Source organism: Geotrypetes seraphini, chromosome 8, assembly GCF_902459505.1.
Source record: "Geotrypetes seraphini chromosome 8, aGeoSer1.1, whole genome shotgun sequence".
In the NCBI taxonomy this organism is placed as follows: Eukaryota; Metazoa; Chordata; class Amphibia; order Gymnophiona; family Dermophiidae; genus Geotrypetes; species Geotrypetes seraphini.
In genome coordinates, this window is record NC_047091.1 from 120,790,266 (window position 1) to 120,817,669 (window position 27,404).

General features: G+C 46.7%; 1 protein-coding gene across 1 annotated transcript; it reads right to left on the reverse strand.

The window, feature by feature from the left end:
• Window positions 1-1,044: 1,044 nt before the first annotated feature.
• On the reverse strand, window positions 1,045-27,404 carry LOC117365382 (MICOS complex subunit MIC13-like). Its single transcript, XM_033955775.1, has 4 exons — window positions 27,247-27,404; window positions 19,259-19,415; window positions 1,691-1,742; window positions 1,045-1,249 (listed from the first exon to the last, which is right to left on the reverse strand). The coding sequence occupies exons 1-4, from the start codon at window positions 27,273-27,275 to the stop codon at window positions 1,152-1,154; spliced, it is 336 nt and encodes a 111-aa protein (XP_033811666.1). The 5' UTR covers window positions 27,276-27,404; the 3' UTR covers window positions 1,045-1,151.

Genomic DNA, 27,404 nt, shown 5'->3' on the forward strand with positions numbered 1-27,404 from the left:
ACTACCTCGAAGGAACCTCCAGCCAAAGCAGGTGGTCCGGTTTCAGATGCGGATCCATCCTTGCTGGCTTCTTTCCAGACCATGTTAGAGAAACAGTTCATTCAGTTCCTTACTAACATGGGACCGAAGCTTGTTACTCTAATCCAGCCTGGGCATTCTGCAGACTCCCGCGAGGTCGAGCCTCTTCCTATGCCTCAGTCTGAGCCTACACACTCTATGTAGGGAGCAGAGTTTCTGCGAGTGTCTGGTGTGGCATCTATGCACATAAAGCAAGGAGCAGATTCTTTGCAAGTGCCTCGACAGGAATCCTCACACTCTATACAAGGAGCAGAGTCTTTGGGAGTGCATCGAGGTTCTTCCATCAAGCCTCTGGAGCTTCGATCCACAGCTTCCAGCCCTATCCATTCCCTGGTGGCTGCCTGCTGTCCCTGGATAACACCTGTTACGGTAAGTAACTGTGCTTTCTTCCTCCCCTAATTCCACTATCTTGGAATTCTTTCAAGACCTTACACTACCAGATCCACCCACAAACTCAAATTATCTTTCCCCTCGTTAAAAGGCATCATGTATGCAGGTAAATTAGGGAAATCCCTTTTCTTCAAATTCACTGAGATTTGGAATAACCTCCCTGCCCCGCTGCTGAACCTAGGCTCATTCCAATTATTCTGAAAGCATCTGAAAACCTGGCTTTTCTCCAAAACGTAAAGCTATCTATTTAAAATGTAAAGCTAGCTATCCTCTTCATAACCTCTTATTTCTTATTATGTCCTTCCCTCATTTATTGATATACAAACTTAAGGTTTAGTTTAAATTTCAAGAAGTTCATGTTTTGGGAGGCCTTATTCCACCCATTTTACAAAGTCAGTTCTAACCAACCCCACAATCTCAAACTAAAATATGTATGTTACATTGTTTCATTGAGTTGATTCTTACTAGTACTAGCCTTTTTAATTTCAAAAATAGTTCCATGCTATACTTGCTTCACACCCCCCTCCCAAATATCAAAGATCTATGATTACTTCAATCAGACACACAACTACAGCATTGGAGCAGCTGAAAAATCCTGTTTATTCTATACACTATCAGTGTCAATGTAGCCCAAGATGGATGGCATTTTCTTTACATTAAACCAGTACTTGTGCACTAGATCTTCACTTGACAAGATCCTTCAAGTAATTCCAGCCATCTTGGGTGTATTCAGTAATCTTAGCTGGAGCTAAATCAAGTGCTGACACAGTCTTGTCTACTCCTGCAAGAAAATAAAACAAATGATTATAAGTAGAATCATTGCTGCTGTGGGGCAGGAAGACGGTAAAACATGACATGTTTGTCCGGTGTTCCAGTCAAGTTCCTCTGAATGGTAAAAAAAAGCAGCTAAATTTGGAAACTAGTCCATGAAGGTCAACAGGTCTGACTAAAATACCATGTTGTCTACCTTCAAACTTCTGGAGGGATAGATGCTAGATTGGGAATTTAGCACCTTTTATTATCAGTGCCTCACCTGGTTCAGCAGGAAGGGGAGACAGCGGTTCACAGAGGGAAGGAGGAAAAGAAAGATACCAGAGTGGGGGGGGGGGTACTTCAAAGTTGGCTCAGGGTGCTACAGTCCCTTGAGCCAGCCATGAAGGTCAAAGATCTCAGCAGGGGTTTTTTTTTTCAATTGTAATTGAAGACGAGATCAAACACTTACCCCAGTTCCAGGAATCACACACAGAGAAGTTCAACTTTGGAAGAGATGGAAGCTGGAAAAATAGGCAAAGAATGAAAGATTAGGTTTCTTACCTCTGCTAATCTTCCTTCTTGTAAATATTCTCTGGCAGCTGAACGGCTGGGATCTTATATCTCTATTAGCTTCAGCTGCAGGGCAACTAAAAGATCCCTCCCCTTTGGGCTACCTGCCCGGGAGCTTCCTTTCTTGCTCAGTTAGTAGAAAAGCCACGTAGACCTATGACAACAGGAAACAGAAGAAAAGAGAGAGAGGGTGCAGGAACTCCCGCTACCAGTTAATTTCTGCTCAATATCGTGTCATATCAAAAACTACGACCAAAAATGGCCAACTGGAAACAAACAGATAATGCAAACACCATAAACTGCAAAACCCAGAAAATCGTGGAACACTGACACAGCCTGAAGGTCAGAAGGGGCATTCCCCCCCCCCCCGGGGAACCCCCACCAACCCTTAAACCCAACAAAGGGGAATACACATGAATTTTTATTTATTTTTTTTAATTGGTGAGGCTGGTCAGAGACAGAAATCCAGCTTACCAGTTACTGAATAGGCGACCTGCGAATCAGATGGGCGGGCGTTCAGCTGTCAGAGAATATTTACAAGAAGGAAGATTAGCAGAGGTAAGAAACCTAAGCTTTCATTCTTGTACAATCTCTCTGGCAGTTGAACGGCTGGGACATACCAAAGCAGTCCCCAAAACTCAGGGAGGGCCCAATGAACCCACCGCAAGAACAGAAACGCCAAAGACCTTATCACTCGTAGACGCCATATCAAGCCTGGAAAACGTATAAAGAGAAGCCCACGTGGCCTCCAGACAAGTCTCTACAGTCGAGACCGTGTGAGACTCAGCCCATGAGGAAGCCATTCCGCAGGAGTGATCTTCCACCCCAAGGGGAGACTTCTTTACCACCACACAGGCCGCAGAAATAGCCGCTCGCATCCAACGTGAAATCGAAGTCTCGGAAGCAGGATGACCCCGACGCGTGGGGCCCACCATGACAAACAGATGGACCAACAGATGTAAGACAGTATCCCAAAAGATGACGCCAGATAGCCAGAGACCGCAGAACATGGACCTGAGATGTGGAACCTGAAGGAACAAAAGCCGGCAACTGGACTCCCTGATTTATGAGGAAAGAAGAAACCACTTTTGGAAGAAAAGAAGGCACAGTCCTCAAAATCACGGCCGACTCCGTGACGCGAACAAAAGAACTCTACACGACAAAGCCGGAAGCTCTGACACTCGCCATGTAGAAGTGACCGCCACCAGGAAGACGGTCTTAATGGTAAGATCTTTCAGGGGTTCACAAAGTGGACTAGTCAGGGAGCATAGGACCAAATTCAGGCTCCACGACGGGCCCCTGTCTCCCGCAAGAACCGGTCAACAGCTGGGTGAGAAGCTAGAGAACCCCCAACGAAAAGGGACCCAAACAGGAGAGGCCCGCAAACTGAACACATAGAGAAAAGACTGCCAGACCCTGCCTGAGGCCAGCCTGCAGGAAGTCCAGAACTGGAGCCACCGACGGAACCAAAGGGTCCACCTGGAGCTCTGCACACCAAGTCGAAAACACCCCCAGGCATTCGCGTTCTTTAGATATGTTAAAGAGAAGCAGCCGGCTAGGGAGGAGGTGGGACCACTGGATGAAGGAGACAGGAAGGGAGTGGTGAAGGAGAAGAAAGAAGTGGCAGAAAGGCTTAACATCAAACATACCGGAACCTGAGCAATTCTTCAATGGAAGTCAAGCAGAAAAATTAACATCCATGGAAGTGAGCCTTGAAGATGTGTGCAGGCAGATAGAAAAACTAAAAACTGACAAATCCCCAGGTCGGGACGGAATACAGCCAAGGGTTCTGAAGGAATTAAAGGATGAGATAGCGGAACTACTGCAGCAAATTTGCAACTTATCCTTGAAAACAGGCGTGATCCCGGAGGATTGGAAGATAGCTAACGTTACACCCATCTTTAAAAAGGGATCAAGAGGTGACCCGGGAAACTACAGACCGGTGAGCCTGACCTCAGTTCCGAGGAAAATGGCGATAGCACTGATAAAAGAAAACATCGATGAACATTTTGAAAGAAACGAACTTCTGATAACCAGCCAACATGGTTTCTGCAAGGGGAGATCGTGCCTAACGAACTTATTACACTTCTTCGAAGGAATTAACAAATGGATGGACAAAGGAGACCCCCATAGACATCATATATCTAGATTTCCAAAAAGCCTTTGACAAGGTGACCCATGAACGTCTACTCCGGAAACTGAAGAACCATGGGGTGGAAGGAGACGTACATAGATGGATCAGAAATTGGTTGGAGGGTAGGAAATAGAGGGTAGGATGAAGGGCCACTACTCGGACTGAAGGAGTGTCAGGAGTGGTGTCCCGCAGGGCTCGGTGCTCGGGCCGCTGCTATTTAATATATTCATAAATGATCTAGAAACAGGGACGAAGTGCGAGATAATAAAATTTGCGGACAACACCAAACTATTAGTGGAACTGGACTAAAGAGGACTGTGAAGAATTGCAAAGGGACTTGAACAAACTAGGGGAATGGGCGACAAGATGGCAGATGAAGTTCAACGTTGAGAAATGTAAAGTATTACATGTGAGAAGCAGAAACTCGAGGTACAGCTATACGATGGGAGGAATATTATTGAATGAGAGTACCCAAGAAAGGGACTTGGGGGTAATGGACATGACAATGAAGCAGATGGCACAGTGCGCAGCGGCCGCTAAGAGAGCGAATAGAATGCTAGGTATAATCAAGAAGGGTATTATAACCAGAACGAAAGAAGTTATCCTGCCGTTGTATCGGGCGATGGTGCGCCTGCATCTGGAGTACTGCGTCCAATATTGGTCGCCATACCTTAAGAAGGATATGGCATTACTCGTGAGGGTTCAGAGGAGAGGGACACGTCTGATAAAAGGTATGGAAAACCTGTCATACGCTGAGAGATTGGAGAAGCTGGGTCTCTTTTCCCTGGAGAAGAGGAGACTTAGAGGGGATATGATAGACTTACAAGATCATGAGGGGCATAAAGAGTGGAGAGAGACAGATTCTTCAAACTCTCGAAAAATAAAAAAACAAGAGGGCATTCGGAAAAGTTGACAGATTCAAAACAAATGCTAGGAAGTTTTTCTTTACCCAACGTGTGGTGGACACCTGGAATGCGCTTCCAGAGGACGTAATAGGGCAGAGTACGGTACTGGGGTTTAAGAAAGGATTGGCAATTTCCTGCTGGAAAAGGGGATAGAGGGGTATAGATAGAGGATTGCTGCACAGGTCCTGGACCTGTTGGGCCAGATGGACCTCAGGTCTGACCCAGCGGAGGCATTGCTTATGTTCTTATGAGACCGGTGATTTCCGCTTGCTCAGCAGGAGCGTGGCGAAAACCACAGAGGAATAACCCCCTGGCCATCAAGGCTGCCCACTCAAGTGCCAGGCAGCAGGACCAAAGCTGTCCGGATCTTGAAATGTAAACTGACCCTGCGTGAGGAACTGCCGATGGCGAAGAAGACGCAGACCACTCCCGGAGCTCAACCTCATAAGATCCATGTACCAATGTCATCTGGTCCAATCCAGAGCCACAAAAATCACCGGTTCCATGTGCGAGGACACCCGTCGCAAAACACGCCTTATGGGCCATGGGAGAAGGACACACAGAAGGTCCCCTGTGGGCCAAGGTTGAACCAGAGTGTTAAGTCCGACGATGACGATCTCTCGGCGGCGGCTTAAGAATCTGTCCGCCTTCCTTTTCACTTAGGACACCATCAGATCGAAGGAGCGAAAGCCACCCGGACAGGGACCATTCTCCCAGGTCCAAACACTGACAACTGAGGAAGTCTTTCTGAATGCTGTCGACGCCGGCCACATGAGCCGTGGAGAACGCCAAGAGATGACGCGCCGCCCATGGAAAGAGTATCCGAGCCTCTTCGCGCCCCCTGATGGCAGACCTAGGCAATAGCTGTCGCATTGGCCGAGAATACACGGACAGCCGTCCTGTGGAGATGCACTCAGACCCGTAGCAGAGCTAACCGATCGCTCACAGCTCCAAACGATCGATCGACCATTGGCTCTCTCTAATGAAAACCGCTACCTGTCTAGCGGCCCTGTACCGGGACGGACATGCAAACTGCTCCCCAACCGGAGAGACTCATCTTAGTCAGGGTCACACAATCCGAGACCCACAGAGGAAGCCATGTAGGCAGAGTGACTGGGTTCAACCACAGCATACTGCTGCACGCCACTGCCAACCCAGGCAGATGCATCCCCAGCGCATCTCTCAGGGGATTCCACCTTGTCAGAAGAGAAAACTGAAGACGCAGGTGAGCTGTCATCCCACGGAAGATGTCCCTGGTTGCCACCATGAGACCCAACACCTGCAGGTACCGCCTGCCAGGCCAGCTGAGCCGGGACTGACAACCCATCCCAAATCGCACTCCTGAGGTTCAGATTCCGGGAATCTGAAAGAAACACCCGGTCCAGCCCCATGCTGAACCAGATACCCAGGTACTCTAATACCTGGGTTGGCACAAGGCGACCTTCTTCAGAAATATCACCCATCAGAGATGTTCCAGCCAAGACACCATTAGACGAACCGCCAAGCTGCCCTGCTCTCATGTGGGAGCTCTGATCAGCCAGTCAGCGAGATATGGATGCATTAACGCACCCAGAGATTGCAGAAGGGCAGCCATCATCACCATGAACTTGGTAAAGGTTCTGGGCGCCGATGCCAAACCGAAAGGGAGCACAGCCAACTGGAAATGCCTCCCTAGAACACAAAACCGCAGGAACATCCAATGTTCTAGGAAAAGTGGGATGTGTAGATAACACTCCAGTGAGATCCAAGGAAGCCAAAAACTCCTCAGGTGCCAACCTTTGTAACCCCGCATGCACTGATACCATCCGGAAACGTGGAACTCACCAGAATGCTTGCACCTCTATGAGGTCCAGAAATGGTTTGCAATCCATTCTTTGGCATCCTTCTTTGGCATGACGAAGTAAATCGAGTAGCTCCAGAGCCCAAGACACCTTGTGGAACTGGCTCTATAGCCGCCAGATCCAGCAACCGGCACACTGGAGAGCACACCTTGCTGGCCCTGTCCGGATTGCCCTCAGGAGAGGACATGAAGAAGTCCGCCGCCAGCCAGAAGAATTGCAGTCAAAGACCTTCCCTGAGTACTTCTAGAACCCACTGGTCTGAGGTTAAATTCAGCCATTTCGGAAGGCCGACAGCCACCCCCCAATTCGGGGAGGCCTCGCCAGAGCCCTGGCGTCATAATTCTCTTATGGAAGGTACCGAAGGTCGAGAGTTAGGAGGCTGCAGGCACGCTGTACCTTCAAAGCGAGGCCTGTAGGAGGTTCTGAAACGCCATCCTGCGAGGTCCTCCTGAAATGACGAAAATTCAGCCATCCTGGCCCCCTGAGTGGATGAGAACCAGGGCCAGGAAGCACCCAAGGCTAACAGTCCTGCACACTTGCCACAAGGTCATCCAAACCCTGGCCAAATAAGAGCGAACCTTTGAATGGCAGCTTGCTTGGAGTAGCCATGGATGAAGAATCCCCTGAGCTCCGGTGATTCCATAACATTCTCCTAGCAGAAACTGAATAAGCTCCCAGCTTATCAAAAACTGTCAAAATATCATAGAGGTGTAGTATGACATGCCCGGGCCACAAAGGAAGTGGCCACTGCAGCTCGCACCCCCGTCGCAGCAGAATCAAAAAGGCGCTTTAAGACAAAATCCAGCTTATCCCAGGACAAGCAGGCAGCCTAGTCTCACATATGGGCGACGCCATCCACGGAGCCCGGATGCGGACATCCTCGCAAGCAAACTTGCTTGTAGAAGTGCATGTGCGAGTGTCTCCTCAGTTCTGTTTTCCGCAGAGCCGAGAAGTCCGTCTTTGACTCTCTGCGTTCAACTTTCTTACTTCATGCCTTCTCTCACTGCGGTTTGTGTTTCTTTTCTTTGAGAATAGCTGTGTTATTTTCTTTCTTTATAGTTTAAAAAAAAAAAAACAAAACTATATTTTTCTTTGTTCGACTGGCGGGCCAGGCCGCTCGGCCGCAGCCTGCGGGCTTCGACTTCGCTGCGGCTATTTTTCCTCCTATGTCCTGGCCAGCAACGGGCTTCTAGAAGTGTAGCCAATGCCAGTGTGCGATTTCCCTCACGGACCCACACCGTTGGTGCCTCAAGTGCCTTGGGCTGGACCATCAACTGAAGTTGTGCGAGCACTGTGCTACTCTTCAACCTCGATCGCTTAAACGTTGTCGGATTTTAGTGAAGAAGCTTTTCGGGATGGACTCTTCAGTCACACCCTCGACTTCGAAAGCGGCCTTGGTTCCACTTTCTACCGAGGGTCCTCATGCTTCCACGACTCTGACCTCGAGCCTCATCAGACCTTCCTCGATTGGGATGTCTCTCAGCTCGAGTACACCTGCTATATCTTCCCCTGAATCCTCAGGTCAGATAGCTCAGCAGAAAGTTCCAGCAGTGGTCCTCAAGCTTTCTAAGACTTCTAAGTCGAAGCACATTTCCACTGCAACTTTGGAACCTATAGCCGTAGCAGGTGGTCCGGTTTCAAATGTGGATCCATCCTTGCCAGCTTCCTTCCAAACCATGGTAGAGCAGCAATTTGTTCAGTTCCTGACCAAAATGGGACCGAAGCTGTCTTCTCTAATCCAGCCTGGGCAATCTGCAGACTCCCATGAAGTCGAGCCTCTTCCGGTGCCTCGAGCTGAAACTTCACACACTATGTAGGGTGCAGAGACTTTGCGAGTGTCTGGTCTGGCATCTATGCACTCTAAGCAAAAAGTAGATTCTTTGCGAGTGCCCCGACAGGAATCCTCACACCCCATACAAGGAGCAGAATCTTTGGGAGTGCTTCGAGATTCCTCCATCAAGCCTACTGAGCTTTGATCTACAGCTTCTAGCCCTATCCATTCACTGGTTCCAATGCCTGCTTCCATCTCCGGGACGAAGTCTCCTCGACCCTCGAGACCTGCTTCTAAGCACCACTCTAGTCGTTGATCGAGGCCTTCATCGAGGCAAACCTCCAGGCATAGCTCTTCTTCCAAAGAGCGTCCTTCTTCATCTAAGCCTCGATCCACACCTTCCAGCTCTTCCAGACCACTGACTCCTCAATTGAGGTCTCCGCTTCCAGACCTCGAGGACTCAGCGGCTTCCATTGCCTCGTCCAAGTCTCCTTATTCTTTTGAGGATTATTTTCCAGGTGAGGCTTCATCTTTGACCCATGCATCTTCCTCAACCTCCTGCAGAGTCACTTAAGCTTCCTCTTCACAAGCTTTTGTCTCAGACTTTTACACGATGCCTGGAGACTCCTTATACAATTCCTGCTGTTCCAGGCAAATTGGACTCCAGGTATAGAACTCTGCATTTCAAAGGATTTGAGAATTCGCAGCTGTCTCACCAATCCGTGCTTGTGGAGTCCTCCTTAAAGAGATCCCATCCTTCCAGAGTTTATGCTACCGTTCCTCCTGGAAGGGAAGGGAAAACTATGGACAAGTTTGGATGTCAACTTTACCAAAATGCCATGATGTCCTCCAAGGTCCTGAATTACAATTTTAATTTTGTAACTTATCTCAAGTTCCTCATTGATCTTCTTCCTAAATTTTTCAACTATTTAGATACACAGAAGCACTTCGAATTCCAAGAAGTCATTGCTACTCTGTCACAACTCAGATTACATGTTCTCCAGTCGTCTTATGATGCCTTCGAGTTGTCAGCCAGAGCCACTGCTTTCTCCGTAGTAATGCGTTGCCTGGCCTGGCTTCGCACTATTGACATGGACCCTAATCTTCAGGACTGCTTGGCTAACATTCCTTGTGCAGGCAATGACCTCTTTGATGAATCTATCGAGGCAGCCACAAAGAAATTGTCTGAACATGAAAAATCTTTTGCTTCCATTGTCAGACCAAAGCCTAAGCCAGCTCCTGCCAAGCCTTCATAACCTCCTCCAATTTTACGGCGTTATGTTCTGAGGGCAGCTCCTTACAATCGTCCGCCTCCCAAGAAGCAGCAGCATCAGAAGCAACAGAAACCTCAACCTTCTGCTGCACCTAAGGCTTCTCAGCCTTTTTGACTGTTTAAAATAGAGCATAACCTCTACCATTCTGTCTCTGTCCTCTCTTCCCCCCATAGAAGGTCATCTCCATCATTTGTATCACTGATGGGAGACAATTACATCCGACCTCTGGGTGCTGTCAAGCATCAGGGAAGGATACTCTCTTCATTTCATTCAGGTTCCACCAGAGCTTCCTCCAAGAGAGTATCCTTCCAGTCCATCCTAGACCACCCTTCTTCAGGAAGCTCAAGCTCTGCTTCGTCTCCGTGCCATCGAACCAGTTCCTTTGGAACAGCAGAAGAGCGGGGTTTTACCCCCGTTACTTCCTCTTTCCGAAGAAGATGGGCGATCTGCGACCCATTCTGGATCTCAGGGCTCTCAACAAATTTTTAGTCAAAGAAAAATTTTGCATGTTGTCCCTGGCGCCCCTTTATCCCCTTCTAGATCAGAACAACTGGTTATGCTCTCTGGATCTCAAGGAGGCTTATACTCATATTCCCATTCATCTGGCCTCCCGTCAATATCTTAGATTTCAGGTGGGGAATCTGCACTACCAATACAGAGTGCCACCCTTTGGCCTGGCTTCATCTCCCAGAGTGTTCACCAAGTGCCTAGTGGTGGTAGCAGCAGCAGCTCGAAGGAACCATGGTTTTCAGGTATTTCTCTACCTAGACGACTGGCTCATCAAGGATTCCACATCTCAGGGGGTTATTGTAGCGACCCAACGGATTACGTGGTTCCTACAAAGTTTGGGATTTGAAATCAACTTTCCCAAATCCCAACTTCAGCCCTCTCAAAATCTACAATTCATCAGAGCTGTTCTGGACATTACCCAACTCAGAGCATTCCTTCCGCAACAACATCTGGAAGCTCTCCTTCAACTCTGTCATGCAGTGTCTTCTCGCTCTTCAATCTCAGCGAGACACATGATGGTACTACTAGGCACATGGCTTCCACAGTACACGTGACTCCTTTTGCCAGACTTCACCTCAGAATTCCTCAGTGGACCCTGGCATCTCAGTGGATGCAAGCGTGCGACCCACTCTCTCAACACATTGCAGTCACTCCTTCCTTGAAACAGTCTCTTTGCTGGTGCATGCTCTCTTCCAATCTCTCCAGAGGCTTGCTGTTTCAAACCCCCCCCCCCCCCCAATCAGAAGCTCCTCACAACAGATTCCTCGACCTACGCTTGGGGTGCTCATCTCGATGGTCTCCGTACTCAAGGCCACTAGACCGGTATGGATCATCAGTGTCACATCAATCTGTTGGAACTCAGAGTGATCTTCAATGCTCTCAAAGCTTTTCAACATCTTCATGACCAGGTAGTCCTCATTTGGACGGACAACCAAGTCGCCATGTACTATGTCAACAAATAGGGGGGACAGGTTCTCCCTCCCTTTATCAAGAAGCTCTGAAGGTTTGGGACTGGGGAATCTTCCACAACACCTTCCTCAAAGCTGTCTACATCTAAGGGGTAAAAAATTGTTTGGCGGACAACTTGAGTCGTCTTCTGCAACCTCATGAATGGACACTCAATTCCTCGCCTCTTCATCACATTTTTTCACAGTGGGGAACACCTCAGATAGATCTCTTAGCAGCTCCCAACAACCACAAACTGCCCCAGTTCTGCTCCAGGATATATTCTCCTCATCACCTCGAGGCAGATGCTTTCCTACTGGAATGGACAAATCTCTTCCTGTATGCATTCCCACCATTCCCTCTCATTCTCAAGACTCTTGTCAAGTTGAAGAACGATAATGCCACCATGATTCTGATAGTTCCTCGGTGGCTGAGACAACCTTGGTACTCCCTTCTACTTCAACTCAGCAGCAGGGAGCCATACCTTCTACCAGTGAAGGATCTCTGTTTCATCCCAACCTGCAGTCTCTACACCTGATAGCTTGGTACCTCTCAACCTAACTCCTCTTCAGTTTTCTCAACCTGTAAGAGACATTTTAGAGGCTTCTAGAAAGCCTGCCACTAGACAATGCTACCATCAAAAATGGACTAGATTTTCTACGTGGTGCCTCTCTCATAATAAGGAGCCTCAAGATTCCTCCTTATCTTCTGTTCTAGATTATCTTTTGCAGTTATCCACCTCCGGCCTCAAGTCTACATCGATTCGAGTCCATCTCAGTGCAATTGCTGCTTTCCATCAGCCTGTTGAAGGGAAACTCCTCTCTGCTCATCCGGTGGTTTCCAGATTCATGAAAGAACTTTTCAATGTCAAACCTCCTCTCAAACCGCCTCCAGTGGTTTGGGACCTCAATGTTGTTCTTGCTCGACTGATGAAGCCTCCATTTGAGCCAATGTCTACAGCTCATCTGAAGTATCTCACTTGGAAAGTGGTCTCTCTCATTGCCTGCACATCTGCTCGAAGAGTCAGTGAGCTGCAAGCTTTAGTTGCTGATCCACCGTTCACTGTGTTCCATCATGACAAGGTGGTCCTTCGTACTCATCCTAAATTCCTACCTAAAATGGTTTCAGAATTTCATCTCAACCAATCCATTGTTCTTCCAGTGTTTGTTTGTTTTTTTTCTCCCAAGGCCTCATTCTCACCTTGGAGAATCAGCTCTTCATACTCTGGACTGTAAGCGTGCTTTGGCCTTCTACTTGGAACGCACCAAACCACACAGAACTGCTCCCCAAATTTTTGTCTCCTTCGATCCAAACAAGTTGGGACATCCAATCTCTAAGCGTACCATCTCCAACTGGATGGCTGCTTGTATCTCGTTCTGCTATACTCAGGCTCGATTACAACTACAGAGTTGAGTCACAGCCCACAAAGACAGAGCAATGGCAGCTTCAGTGGCTTTCCTCAAATCTACACCTATTGAAATTTGCAAAGCTGCTACCTGGTACTCGGTTCATACTTTCACCTCTCACTATTGTCTGGATGTTTTCTCCAAACGGGATGGCCATTTTGGCCAGAGAGTATTACAAAATTTATTCTCCTAAGTTGCCAATGCTATTCTCACAACCCACCCACCTCCCCTGGTTGGCTTCTCTGCTAGCTATCTGAACTGAGGAGACTCGCCCTGTGCTGGGCGGGAAGGCACTCGCACATGCGCGATACAGCCGACTCAAACTTCTACGTTTCTACAAGCAAGTCTGCTTGCAAGGCTGTCCGCATCAGGGCTCTGTGGATGATGTCACCCATATATGAGAATAGCTGCCTGCTGTCCCTGGATAATAACTGTTACAGTAAGTAACTGTGCTTTACGGTCCTAGACATCCGTCAGGACCACCCCTCCATACGAGGGCAAGGAGGTACGTTTAGAGACCTGAACCACCGCCGAATCCACCCACAGCAGGACTAGGCGCATGGAAAATTCAGAAGCCATGGGATACAATTTTGCCATGGCCCCAGTGCACTTCTTGGGACCCTCACAGGTCCCCCAACCTCCAAGAGCATTTCTACTGAGTCCTCATGATCCGGAAATGCAGCGGAGGATGGGCACGTGGAACACATGATCGAACACTCCGCCTGAACTGCAGAGTCGGAATCAAATACCAATGTCCACAGTGATGCAGAAATAGAATCAGGAAGGCAACTGGACTTAGCCTACGCACCATCTGATACTCTCCCACATTGTGAGAATCAGCGTTCTTGGAATCTCAGAGATCCACTAGGCTAGTCACTCAGCGGGACCCACCGAATCGCCGTGCAATAGCAACAGCTTAGAAACTGATGCAGGTACCACGACAATAGCGGGAAGCTGCTGCTGATGTTCAGGCGTACCAGCAAGGATCAGACTGACATGCTGGAATCCAAAGGCTGTACAGACTGCCGTACCGCAGTCTGAAAGGGAGACACAGGCATAGCCCGCTTTCTCATGAAAGCCTGAGACAACATATCCACAATTTCCGGCGGAAATTAGTCCTCGGCGGCCTGAGCCGATCAGCAGGACTCAGATTTGAAATTGTTTGAAGATCAATGAGACTTTCCCTGGAACTGCGCCTACGTTTATGCGAAAATGCCCTCCTCGCACAGCTGCAGTGTCCCGGACACTGGAATCGCAACACTGGCGGCAACAGAGGAAAGTAGGTCCTCTCCGGAGGAGGAAAGTGCGGAATCCACACACTAAAAACGCCCCTGATGGGCTGCGGTGCACAGAATACGCAGCTGCGCAACCGCAAGCCATCCGCCGGATTTACAGCATGAATCCATGCCATCCTGACCTGAGGTGGCCATCTGTGAAGTTTGGAGCAAAAACGAAGCTTCTAAGTCCAAAAAATATAGTTTTAAAAACTTTAAAGAAAATCCAAGATGGCTGCCACAGGCACCTATTTTGACATAAAAACATAGGAAAAAACTGCGTTTTAGGATTTTACAGGTGGGGGTACCAGGTCATGCAGAGAAAACCCCCAAAATCGGCAAACTGACTCACAGACCCCACAGATACATGTGCTGCAATGAATTTCAATGGCAGCCAGCATTACACAGTGCAAGCATAGGGAGATCATACCTCAGGAGCTGATTAAACTGGAATTTCAGATCTTCTGGCTGCCTCAACTTCCCTACCACCTCAGATCACGATCACCAGGACCCCACAGGGAAATCAGGGAAGACCCGCGGCGCGGTTCCGATCCTGGCGTACTTCCTCGGAACCGCAGCAGCCTGCACTCTACCCCTTTGCGGACGAACCAGGGGATTGATGGTTCCTGAACCTGGAGACCCGATTCAATCTGCAGGCTGCCCAGAGGGCTTAAAGCAGTTTCAGGCTTACAGAGCATCCTCCAGAAGCAGACAAACATGAAAATGTCTGCGATCTCCCACCAAAGGATTACTCGCACTGAGTAGGAATTGAAAACAAATCACGAGCAGAATTAACTGAGGTGAAACCAAGTAGTGAAACTGCAGGATCAAACTAGCAAGACAGAAAGCTCCCAGACAAAGGGGAAGGATCTTTTAGTTGCCCTGCAGCTAATAGAGATACAAGATCCCAGCCGTTCAGTTGCCAGAGAGATTGTACAAGAAAAGTACATTATTTTTATGGCACTTCTGAGCAAACCATGTGTTGATGTCAAGGAATAGAGAATGACTGTGGAAAAGACTTTTTTGGCTGGAGACAAGCAGGGGAAATGCAGGCACACTTGCTGATGAAGTCCTTTTACTGAGCCTGTGAGCCCCTGGTGCTTTCCCCTAAGTACGGTAGTTTATTTGTTTTTAACCACTGGACATGTGTAGACACCTTGCCTCCTGAGCTCCACCCCCTGGATCTTCAGTTTTTTCTTTGACTAGTCCTAGTAGGTCACAGCTCTCCCCTTCTCCTTGCTTAAAAAAAAAAAAAGTGATTTACTATTCCTTCATTGAACTATTTAGTTTAGTATTTAAAAAAAACAACACCACCAAAACCATGAACTTTAAACCGACTGTGGTTCCTCTAAAAAAAAAGAAAACAGAAGCGGCAATGTACTTGAGGAGAAATGCCGATATTTTTTGATGGCAACCTCCATGCCGTTTTAAACCGGCAGTCTATTTTTTCTTCTTCACGGAAGGCAGCTCTACTCCAGCAATGCTTTGCGCCAACGGCACTGCAAGCTCACCGAGGCCGCTCTCATCAACGAGCGCTCCTCCACCTCAGGGCCCAGGATAGGTACCACCAGGGACAAGCAGCTCTTCATCACTGCAGCCGTTGGACAAGCAAAAAAACGGCACCAGTAGTGAACGGTAAACAGAAACAGCCCGCAAATGTGGCTGCATTCCCCTACTGTCTACGGAAAACCCGTTACAGGTAAGTAACTTTGCTTTCTCTGTGCTCAAGAGCTCTGTTCCCATCTTTCAAGCCTCAAACAGATACTGTGGAATTTGTACATCCAGTCACATTTTCACAGATTTATGAAATTTGCTGCATATTTACAACCATATCTGTGAAATTAAAATGTTTCCTTCACACACAGGTAATAAGAACAAAACCCCCCCCCCAATAATTTACAAGTAAATTGCCTAGATCATATCCCAGTGTTCTCCCTAGGGCCTTTTAGCTGGGCGGTCCGCCCAGCTAATTTAGACAAGCGCCCGGCTATCATCTGCTGCTGCCGCCGCTGCTGAACATTAAAAAAACGGCTTGGAGATTTCAGCTTGTAGCGAGCTTATGCTCTGGGGCTCTATTGGGGGAAATGCTGCCGGGTCCTGCCTTCGCGGAAACAGAAAGTAGGCAGGACCCGGCAGCAAGAAGAGCAAATGCTTCACTAACCTGTCTCCCGCCTTGGCCCGTAGCGAACGCTTGCTTCAGGGCTCTCAACATGTGCGTGCCGGCTTTCCTTCTCTTCCCTCCGAAGCCGGAAGTTATGTCCGGGGCGGGGAGGGGGGAAGAGAAGGGAAACCGGCACACACGTCAGAGCCCTGGAGCATGAGTTCGCTACGGGCTAAGGCGGGAAACTTACAATTTGTTGCTCTTGCTGCTGGGTCCTGCCTACTTTCTCTTTCCGCAAAGGCAGGACCCGGCAGCACTTCTCTACATCGCTCCTTAGTTTTTATGAAGTGGTGCAGTGAGGGGCCATCGGCTGTGGTTACCACAGCCAGCACTTTACTGGCGCAGGCAGTAGCAGCAGGAGGATGGTGGCGGCCTTATGTAATCAATGAGGCGAGCCCAGCGGTGGCGCTGCAGTGCCTGCAGGAGGTGTGCGAGAGTGTGACAGCCGCCCTGGAGATTTGGCCTCTGAAAGCTAATTGAAAAATGGATTAGTCCAATAAAATGGTATTTATATGTTTAGATTATAATGTAAGATATGCAAGTGCCTTGTTTCATTGTGTTGATTAGGAATATTGTACACTTGATGAAAGATTTTTAAAATGAATAAAGAATTTAAAAAAAAAATGGTATTTTCATATTTCTCATTATTTTATTTCTATTTGTTAATTTGTAAAGTGGTGACTTATGTAGAAGTTTTTTCAAATTTACATCTACTGTCTTTATATTTTGCACAGTATTAGGGGACAAGTGTCACTGTTTCTGTGGTGGCAGATTCTGGTTTCTTGGTGGTTCAGCTTAATTTTTGTCTACATATTTTTATTTTTAGTTTGTGATTATTCCATATTGGGCAAGGGTGTATCTGTGTTCTGTGTGTATGAAAAGGACATGGTTTTCTGTTAGCATCAACTGTACAGGATCAATTGATTGTGCAGGATCTGGTTTGTTTAGTTTTACAGTGTGTGTTCTAGTGCTCACTGCAGTGTTTAAGATGCTGCCTTGTCCTAGGTGTACCCTTGTTGTGTGACTCATGGATTATTACTAAAAAATAACTTTTTTATATAGAGGAGAGGGTTGTTAAAAATGATTAGCACTGGCTGTCATATATACTAGGTACGCCACTGGATTTAATGACCCTATTCTAACCACCAAATTTCCCCGTCCCGCCCCACCCGGCGACTTTTTCATGCCACCCGGCTGAAAAAAATTTCTGGGGAGAAATAATGTATCCAGCTGTTTGTTTTCTGTATTTTAACATTTTAAGAGGATTATCACACTGCTCTCAAACCTGCACTAGAGGCTTTTAGCAGGGGCCGGTGAGATAAGTGTTCAGACGCTTGATAAAAGCAGGCCTAAATTTCTAAACTTCTCTCTGCCCATACTGCAGTATATGGATTTCTCTGCTGCTATCATCCTTACTCAATTAACATCCTCTCCCAAGGTAATGTATGACTGTTTTGTTACAGACCATTATAGTTTATTATTTATATTCACCTATAAACAAGGCAGATTACAACCAAACATACACAATTAGCCACTGAACAGTTACTAGTCCATCACAGAACAGTCATAGCTATTCTCATTTACAGCATATCAATAAATAAGAATACAGGATTTTAGTTTTTCATAAGCCATCCTGAAATAAGACAGTGGAATGCCATTAAAAATAAAGGGATTTTTTTTTTTAAGGTTATTTCTCAAATACAGATGAGAGCAGTGCAGAACATCATTAAAACAGAACCTTTTATTCTTAATAGCATTCTACTGAAAGCAAAGTCACACTTAGCCAAAAAAAAAATCCACTGCATGCCGGAGTCCAGGCTCCCTACCAAGTGGCTTCAGTGGGTGAAGGCGGTACAGGCCAGAAGACATTGCCTCCTTCACCTGCAGTCAGCCAGCCAGCATCAAGTCATTGGAGGGAGGGGGGAAAGAGAGAAATGGGCAAAGGAAAAAAAAAAGCATTTTTAATTTAAAAAGTTGCCTTGCATGTAAAGTGTGGCCCGCTGCCTCAGCACCTAAGATTATGGGATCAAATCTCAGTACTGCTCCTTGTGACCCTGGGTACAAAATAAGTACCTGTATATACTATATGTAAACCTCTTTGAACGTGTAACCACAAAGAGGCAGTATACAAGTCCCATTCCTTTTCCCCTTACTATGTATTTGAGGACTGCCAATCTGCTGGTCCTGTGCTCCTCAGTCCTAGCTCACCTGCCTCCTGGCCTCCTCCGCTCCTTGCTTCATCTCCTCATCTGTCTGCCTGCTGCTGCCACAACTAAACCCTACAAAATAGCACTTGTCACAGGGTTTTAAAATGTGTGTGGTGGCGGCAATGGCAATTGAGTATACACAGGAGCAGGGGAGAACAAGACTAATTGTATTGTTTTATTATTTGTGCACTTGATGTAAGATTGAAAACGAATAAAGAATTTAAAAAAAAAAAAAAAAAGACTAATTGGGCCCTCTTCTCTGAAGTTGCAATGGAGGAAGAATTGAGGGGAGGGTGGACAAGGCTAATTTGGCCCTCCTCGCTGATATCAGAATCATCGTCGAGGGAAGGAGAAAAATGAGGAGGTGAAGGGAGTATGGCTGGGCAGACAATGCCAGTGCTGGTATTGCTGCCAGAGGTAAGCACTCGTGGGGAAAAATGATAATTATAAGTTTAGTGCGGAAACACGATAATTTTTTCCCCCCGCAGGAGCAATGTTTTTTTACTGCTCCCATGAAAAGCTTTGTTAATGCACCTGTGGTAAACATCCCAAATTTCTTTCCATTCCTGCAGTTTCACCACAGGGACTGTGTCATTCTCTTATCAAGGAGTTAAACAAGATGTGCCTTCCTACAGGCTAGTCTTCTAACATGACAAAGGATACCATCAGGCTTAGTGAAATGGGAACTGAACATCTTTAAAGTAGTTACATAATATAGAGGCAGTATTACCTATTCTCCCTAATGTTTTTTTTAAAGCTCCTTAATGGTAGCCCAAGACACTTACTGCCAACTTCATGCAACCGCAGTTATTAAATACAAAAGCCATATTTCTATAGCCCATCTAAGCTTAGGGAAGATTAAACCAACCTAGGGAGAAAATCAACAAGTTAGTTAAAATAATTCAGTTTATGGATATAATTTTAATCAACTATAGAATTATTACTAATTTATCCTTAGAGTAATTATTTTCTCCCCCTCCACTTCAATATCCAGGCCCTGGCACAGGGATTCTGAGCTTTCTTCACAAATCCTCCTTACCTGTACGCCAATATTGTCTGCCCATTCTTGTACAGCTGGTGGCAAGGCTGCCTTGGCTCTTTGGAGGGCTGCTTCTGCCTGGCTACTGGTCCCTAAGAGCCCTTGCTCTTTAGCGACATACACTGCACCTCCAGCCAGACCCAATTTAGTAATAATCCTAAAGAATGGAATTAAAACAAAAAAGCACAATATTTGAGTATGGAAAGAATGTTTGCCAACTGGTGGTAGCTTCATTCATTTATGATGGGATCAGTAGATTTAAGGTCAACATTCTTGCATATTAATGGTTGTACTAGACAAAAAATTTTTAATAGCATATAAATATCCTTTTTACATTTTTTCATTAAGACCCATAAAAAAATATGCACCCCAAATTTTAGTGAAAGAAACAGGACTATTCAATTTGGAGGAAAAAAACAAATCACTATAAAACATGAGAGCCTGAAGCTCCAAAACCCCTATCGCCGAGAAACTAACCACTGGGAAAAATGTCTTTACTGTAAAATCCAGCCCTCATGGACTGCTATCTGCCTCAGACGCCCCATCATGGGCCAGGGAGGGAAGACAGAGCAGACCTTCCTGTGGCCAAGTCCAGGCCTTCACAGCTGGCCTCTCGACGATGACTGAAGAATCAATTGGCTTTCTTGTTGGTCGCAGTCGCCATTATGTCAAATGTTAGGCACCCCCACTGAGCTAGTATGCAATCGAATGCGCTTTGAGACAGGGACCACTATCTGGGGTCCAGTGTCGGATGGAGAAAATCTGCTTGAATGTTGTTTACTCCTGCCACAAGGTGTCTCTCCGCCCACAAGAAGAGAAGCTGAGCCTCCACACTCAGGGAGGGATTCCTCATGGCGCCCCCCCCCCCCCCCCTTCCGATTGACATAAGCCACTGCCGTGGCATTATCCAAGACGACACGGACGGCTTGATGATGGAGACTATACTTGAAGTGGATAAGAGCCAGCCAAATCACCCGAAGCTATAGGTGATTTATTGACCACTTGTGCTCTGAGGGTGCCCACTGGTCCTAAACAGGGGCAGTCATATACAGTACACCGCTCCCCAGCCTTTGAGACTCGCAACTGCAGACAGAATCACCCAATCCAAGATCCGGAGGGGAAGGATCCTGGAAAGCAAGAGGGGTCGCAACCACTATGCAAGACAGTTCTGCATCACAGTTGTCCACAACTGTGCATGTAATGGATCCTGCTAGGGATTCCAGCTCGAAAGCAGAACATCCTGCAGTTGTTACAGGTGGGCTCTGGTCCAAGAGACCACATCGATCATTGATACCATGGTACCCAGAACCTGGAGTTACTGCTATGCCATCAGGACCAGAGTGGCCAGAAGGTCCCTGACAAGGTGTTGAAACTTCTCCTGATGAGTCACAGGCAAAAACACTTTGTTCTGTCCCATGTGAAATCGAACTCCCAGGTATTCCTAATCCTGCTTCGGTTCGAGGTGAACTTTCCTGAAGTTGATCACCCAGCCCAAGCACTACAGTAACTGTACTACCTGATGAACAGCCTGATGCCCCACGGACAGTGAGGGAGCTCTGATCAACCGGTCGTCCAAATACGTATGAACGAGGACACCCAGGGTGCAAACATGGACTGTCACTACCACCATCACTTTGGGTGCTGTTGCTAATCCAAAGAGCATTGCCACAAATTGGAAATGTTGCTCCAAGACAAGGAATCGCAGATACTTCCCAGTGGCAGAGGAGCGCAGTCTGGCTCTGATCCAGGGCGCGCCTCCACAGAACCACACAGCCTGTGCTCAACTCACTAGCAGATAAACCTGGGGTGAGCTAGCTCCCAAGGGAACGGTCCCTGAGTTTCAGTCTGATGTGCAGGCTGTCCAGAGGGCTTACAGACAAGCAGGAAACCCTCCAAAAACAGACTTTTCCCAAAGATCTGCGAGCTCCCGCAGTCGGAGCCATCTCCGCATGGAATATCCGCAGCATGAGGGCAAAAAACGCAAATGTAAAGACTGAAATTACACATAATAAAAAAATGAGCAGAAAAGGCAAGCTCCTACAGCCTGGCTTGTAGGAAGAAAGACTGATATTTACAGAACCAGTGACAGTGATGAGGTATAAGGGGGAGAGGTTTAAGTCTCTGAAATTTGAGGCTTTCTACAAAATCCTGGCGGATGGACAGAAATAACCCACTGGTCTTGAAATAAAGTGGGATTGTACAAGAGCCACTGCTTTCAGACTCGGAGCTAAAGCATTAAACTGTCTTTTGAGGACCAAGTTCACCCTGCGATCCTGTGCATCCTGTAATATCACTCCTTCATTAGGGAGCAAAGTGCACTTAGTTGCTTGTGCTACTAACGAATCTACCTTAGGTGGGGCAAAAAGCTGCTGGAAATCAGGACCCATCATGTACAATTTTGGCATAGTCGTGGCAACCCTCAGAAGATCTTCTGGCGCCTTCCAGTGCTCTGTCAGAATCAGGGCTGTGGAATCGGAGTCAAAAGCAATTTTTGGAGCCGACTCATGCAAATGTTATAATGCTTAAATTTCTTATTTCACTGATAATTGAATTACCATAACCCATTTTTTTCAGGATGTTTTTACCTTTAGAATAAATTTTGATACAAAGTTCTTTGATTAAAAAATGTAATATATTTTATGATATTTATATTAGTGAAAGTGGCACCTTAGAGAATGACATGGGGACAAAGTTTGTTCCCATCCCCGCAAACTCTGTCTGATCCTATCCACACAAGCCTCGAATAGTTGACTTTATATTGAAATCATTTTAATAAAGTATAGAAACAATATTCTATACCAAACTGTCATTTTATAAATCACAAATACAGGACAAGGATCATCAAAAACACTGTCTCCCCTCCCCCTCACAAATATTCCCTGCACTATAGAGGCAACTGAACAAGCCATATTACTAAATACTGCACAGAAAATCATGCTAACAAAATACCTTGGTCGCATAACAGCTGACCAAAAACAATAAACATAAACCAAAATCCCAAGAAGCCACACCTTGCATGTAGTACAACACCTCTATAGATATATAGAGGAGTTGGGAGTGGAGATGCCATAAATAAAGGAATCTGAGTTGAAGATTTTATGGACTCACTCCATGATTATCTCTGGATGCAAAGGAAAAAATGTGGACTGGGTCTTAAGAGCTGTTCATAAGCAAAATTTGAGCTGTGGGAGTTCCAAATTTAGGGGTTCTTTTACTAAGTGCACTAGCCATTTTAGCACACACTAAATATTTGTGCGCACTAAACGCTAACGCGTCCATAGAATATAATGGCTAGCGCACCTTAGTAAAAGGACCCCTTAATTCCTACAGATACTGTAATGACTTCCATCAAATCCACCACTTTGAAGAGTCTGCACACCATCAGGTCTTCTCCCTAGTCTAGGGATGCTATAGACTGTTGTCTGTTATCACCCACCTGAGACCCAGAATCCTCTAAACCTGAGGATTCACTCTGAAGGAGTAAAAGCATTGACTCTGACCCCCAGTCTTTTCTGACTGGACCTCTGGTTCCTATGGCAAAGCTTTCTCCAGAAACAAGCAGGGGATATGCAGCCACACTTGAAGGTGAAGTCCAATGACTGAGCCTGACTGGCAGAACTCTCCCCTAGCCAATGGTAAGCTTTGAGCTTACTGTACATGTGGCAAGGGGACCCTATTCCTTGAGCCTCTCCCTCTGCCCTGACAGTTTTTTCTTTTGCTGCTCCTGAACAGCCACAGTTCTCCCCTCTCTTCACTAGAAAGAAAAGACAGAGAAAAAACAAACAACATATAAACCACATAGGTCAAACATTGACAGAAATATATATATTTTTTAAAAAAAAGGATCAACTGCTTTACCAAGTGGGTCAGACATCGATACCTCACTGACCCTTAAAAAAAAAAACACAACAACAAACAACCCAACAAGAAACAGGTGCGGGAGATCACGGAGGAACTGTAAGTTCACTTTCTCTTCTCCCCACCGGTGATTTTAAAGTGGGCTTTAGGACTGTGAAGACATTGAAGTTGCCTGTCATCTTTCCATGATGAACGGGAGTTCTCCCTCAGCTCCTCTTCATGCCGAGGTTTTGGCAAAGACTGCCAGACAGGACAATATGCCGCTTGCTCCCTCCCCCCAGGGCCCTGTTTTGGTTCCGCAAGGGGAGGAAAGCACTTTGCTGCCGAAGCCGCATTTAACGAAAAAGCAGATTCAGCAGGCTCAAAAAAAGCTCCCGACGCTGGATCAGTGCAGCACCCCTTCTCCACCGGTGGCGAATTCAATAAGGAGCTCTCTCAGAACAGCAAATTCTATGAGTGTGCAGGGTCCAGCGAAGGCTCCCGTGGGCTCTGTCTTGGCCCTAGTCAGCAACCTTCTGGACATATAGATATTTTGAAAAAGGCTAAGAATCTCTCCAAAACTAATCAAGCAGCCTCTCCATTACCTCCAAGTCAGGATTCAGCCAGTCCCTCCTGCCAATCCTTTGGGTTCTAGTCAGTCCATGTCAAATTTTTTCCTCCTCTTTCAAAAATTTATGCAGGACAATACCACTCTATTCCAGCCTGTTCCTCCTGCATAGTCTATGCCTCTGTTAGTTCCCCAACAGTGCATATTCCAATCCATCCGAACCCACTGGCATCTCTTTCGTTTCAAATTTCTCAACAGGCATTTCCAATACAGAGTTCTCCCCTTCGGCCCCTTGGGTTTTCAAAAAGTGCCCCACAGTGGTCTCTGCCCACCTACGCAAACACCATCATATGGTGTTTCCCTACCTGGATGATTGGCTTCTGGTAGCACAATCCAGGGAGAGTTCACTGCTCACCATCCAAGATACTGTTCAAATGTTACAAAATTTGGGCTTCATCATAAATTTCCAAAAATCCTCTACTCCAAATCATTCCCTCACTTTCATTGGCGTACACTTAGACACTATCCGCAAGAGCTTACCTTCCGCAGGACAGGCTTCAGACCATCAGAAAGTTAGCAGACCATGCCAGGCAGTCTCCTGCTCTACCTGATCGCACTATTCTACAACTGTTAGGCTACATGGCAGCTTCAATATCTCTCGTTCCCAAAGCCAAGCTGCATATGAAGTCCCTTCAGTGGCATCTCAGACCGAATTGGAATCAGAAATGTCACTCACTCGCACAGTGGGTGCCGCTGCCTCAAAAAATTTGTACTTCTCTTCTGTGGTGGATTCATTCCAGGACTCTCCAAGACGATTGTCCGTTTCATCCTTAGCTTACCATAACAGATGCATCCAACCAGGGTTGTGGAGCGCACCTAGACCACCTGTGCACTCAGGGCCCTTGGTCACCAATGGAAAACTCTTCATATCAATCATTTGGAATTCCAAACTGTCCACTATGCTCTTCAAGCTTTTCGACCCTGGCTTCTCAACAAGAGGGTCCTCATACAGATGGACAATCAAGTCACAATGTTTTATGTAAACTAGCAAAGGGGCTCAGATTCCCTCTCTCTTTGCAGAAAAGTTTACCATCTGTGGAAATAAGCTCTCTCCCTTCATATACATCTTCAGGCGATTTACATATCAGGAGAACATAATATCCCTAAGCAGGAAACTCGATCCTCACAAGTGGACTCTCAATCTGATCATCCTCCAGCAAATATTCCAACAATGGGAAAACCCTCACGTGGATCTTTTTGCATCCCAGGACAATGCCCAATGCAACAAATTTTGTTCATTCCATCCAGCTCCTCAAGCCATGGCAAGAGATGCTTTCTCCATTCACTGGGGGAACGATATGATGTATGCTTTCCCTCCATTTCCTAGGGTTCTTCAGAAAATTCTCAGAGACAAGGCGCATGTCATACTCAAAACACCTTGATGGCCCAGACAATCTGGTATCCACTTTTACTGGACCTTTTCGATGTGCATCCAATTTCACTGGGGAACCATCCTTCGCTTCTATCTCAGCAGAACAGTCAACTTCTTCACCCTAATCTGCGCAGCCTCAGCCTCACAGCTTGGAAGTTGAATGCTCACTGCTAACTGACCTTCCGTTCTCTCAACCTGTAAAGTCTGTTCTCCTAGCAGCATGATATCCTTCGACTCAAAAATTCTACCAATCAAAATGGAAGTGGTTTACAGTTTAGGCACAGGCTCGAAAGCAATACCCTTTTCACTGCCCTCTCGACCTATTTTAACACACCTGATTCACTTTTCAGATTCAGGACTGAAGTCCAAACTCTGTCCACTTTCATTTAGCAGCAATTATAGTTAATCATCCTTTCCTGGACAATAAACCGATTTCTCAACACCCTTTGGTGTCTCGTTCCATAAGAAGCCTCTCTAACATCAGACCTCCAATACGAGAACCTCCTCCATCATGGGATCTCAATCTAGTCTTGGATCAATTGATGAAGGCTCCTTTTGAACCATTGGGATCTCATTCTTCACGTGGAAAACAGCATTTCTCACTGCACTGACATCGGCTAGGAGAGTCAACGAACTCCAAGCTCTTGTCATTTATTATCCTTATCTTCAGTTCTTTCCTCACAGAACACAGTTAAGAACTCACCCCAAATTTCTTCCCAAAGTAGTTATGGGCTTTCATTTGAATCAAACTATAACTTTGCCATTGTTTTTCCTGCCTTCGCACTCCTCCATGCCTTGGACTACAGACGAGCCTTACTTTTTTTACTTCAAAGCAACGTCTCAGTTACGGAAGTCTAATCAACTGTTTGTTTCTTTCAGCTCTGCTACTCAACCTGTGACAAAGAGCAACTATATGTACCTGGATTTCGCACTGCATCAAGTTCTGTTATGCTCAAGCTCAGTCTCCTGGCTTGCTCAGTCACATGCACTGAGTGCTAAGGCTTCCACCATAGCAAATGTGAGATCAATTTCCCTTCAGGATATCTGTAAAGCGGCCACTTGGTCTTCCATACACACTTTTACAAAGCATTAGTGTTTAGACCAGGGCTTATCACAAGATGTACGCTTTGGACAATCAATTCTACGCAATTTGTTTGCAATATAGGAACTGCCTCCACCCATTCAATACCTCAGCTTGGGACTCACCTTCAAGTGGGGCTGCATATTCTGCTTGTCTATGGAGAAAGCAAAGTTGCTTACCTGTAACAGGTGTTCTCCATAGACAGCAGGGGATTGCAGCAACACTTGCCCACCCACCATCCCCTCAACTTTTACATTATCTACTGCTAGGCATACAACTGTCAGGGCAGAGGGAGGGACTCAAGGAGTAGGGTCCCCTTGCACATGCCCAGTAAGCTCAAAGCTTACCATTAGCTAGGGGAGCCTTCGCCAGTTAGGCTCAGTCATTGGACTTCACGTTCAAGTGTGGCTACATTCCCCTGCTATCTACTGAGAACACCTGTTACAGGTAAGCAACTTTGCTTTCCACAGCAACCAGAGGTCCTGTCAAAGGATGTAAAGCTGAGGTCCAGTTGCAGGGTGTACAGTGGCCTAACCCCTCATGTAAGGAACTGCACTCTGTGAAGGTAGCGATACTCCAGACTGTGCAGCTTTATATTTCACATAAGCTTCAAACATCAAACGTGCTAAGGAAAAACTGAAGAGCTGAGACACTGCCCAATGACACAAGAGAAGAAGATGAAAAAAGTAGACGCTGTCTTCTGTAACCCTCGCGGGTAAAGGGAAGAAACCCACTTGTCAAGACCCCCGTCTCTTTCGCACTGGCAGGGCGTCTACACTTGGATTGATTCCATGACCTCCAGCACGCTGTGTAGTTGGCACGGTCAAATCTCAGAGGCGGGGGTTGTGGAAGCCTACTTCCTTTCGACCACGATCCATTATTTTAGGGTTTGATATGCTTTCACGAGCAGAGATCGACAAGCATCTAAAAAAATGCCGAGCTTTCGAACCCATCAAGCTTTAGAAACATTAGCCGTTAACCTCGTGCGAAAGCTCCGCTCTGTCGTACGTAAGGAAGTCCTGGCATCAGGGGCAGCAGCTTTAGAAAGAGAGAGACGAGGCCCAACTCACTTCAGCAGCTGGAAAGTCGGGGAACTCATAGTGGCCAAGAATAGATGTTGTACGCGTCACCGGTTTTTCGTCTGCAAGGACGCAGACAAACCTCCATCCGCCGCCTTTGGCTGGCAACCGTGATTTGGCGAGAGCCGCTGGGAGCTGTAGTGTATTGG

Bases quoted from the DNA above. Each gene is read 5' to 3' on its own strand.
- LOC117365382 (XM_033955775.1), bottom strand. From the start codon at position 27,275: ATGAGTTCCCCGACTTTCCAGCTGCTGAA. The intron at 1,743-19,258 runs GTAAGGAGGATT...CTATTTTTCCAG, and splicing joins CAGACAATATTGGCGTACAG to CTTCCATCTCTTCCAAAGTT. The intron at 1,250-1,690 runs GTAAGTGTTTGA...ATTTTCTTGCAG, and splicing joins GTGTGATTCCTGGAACTGGG to GAGTAGACAAGACTGTGTCA.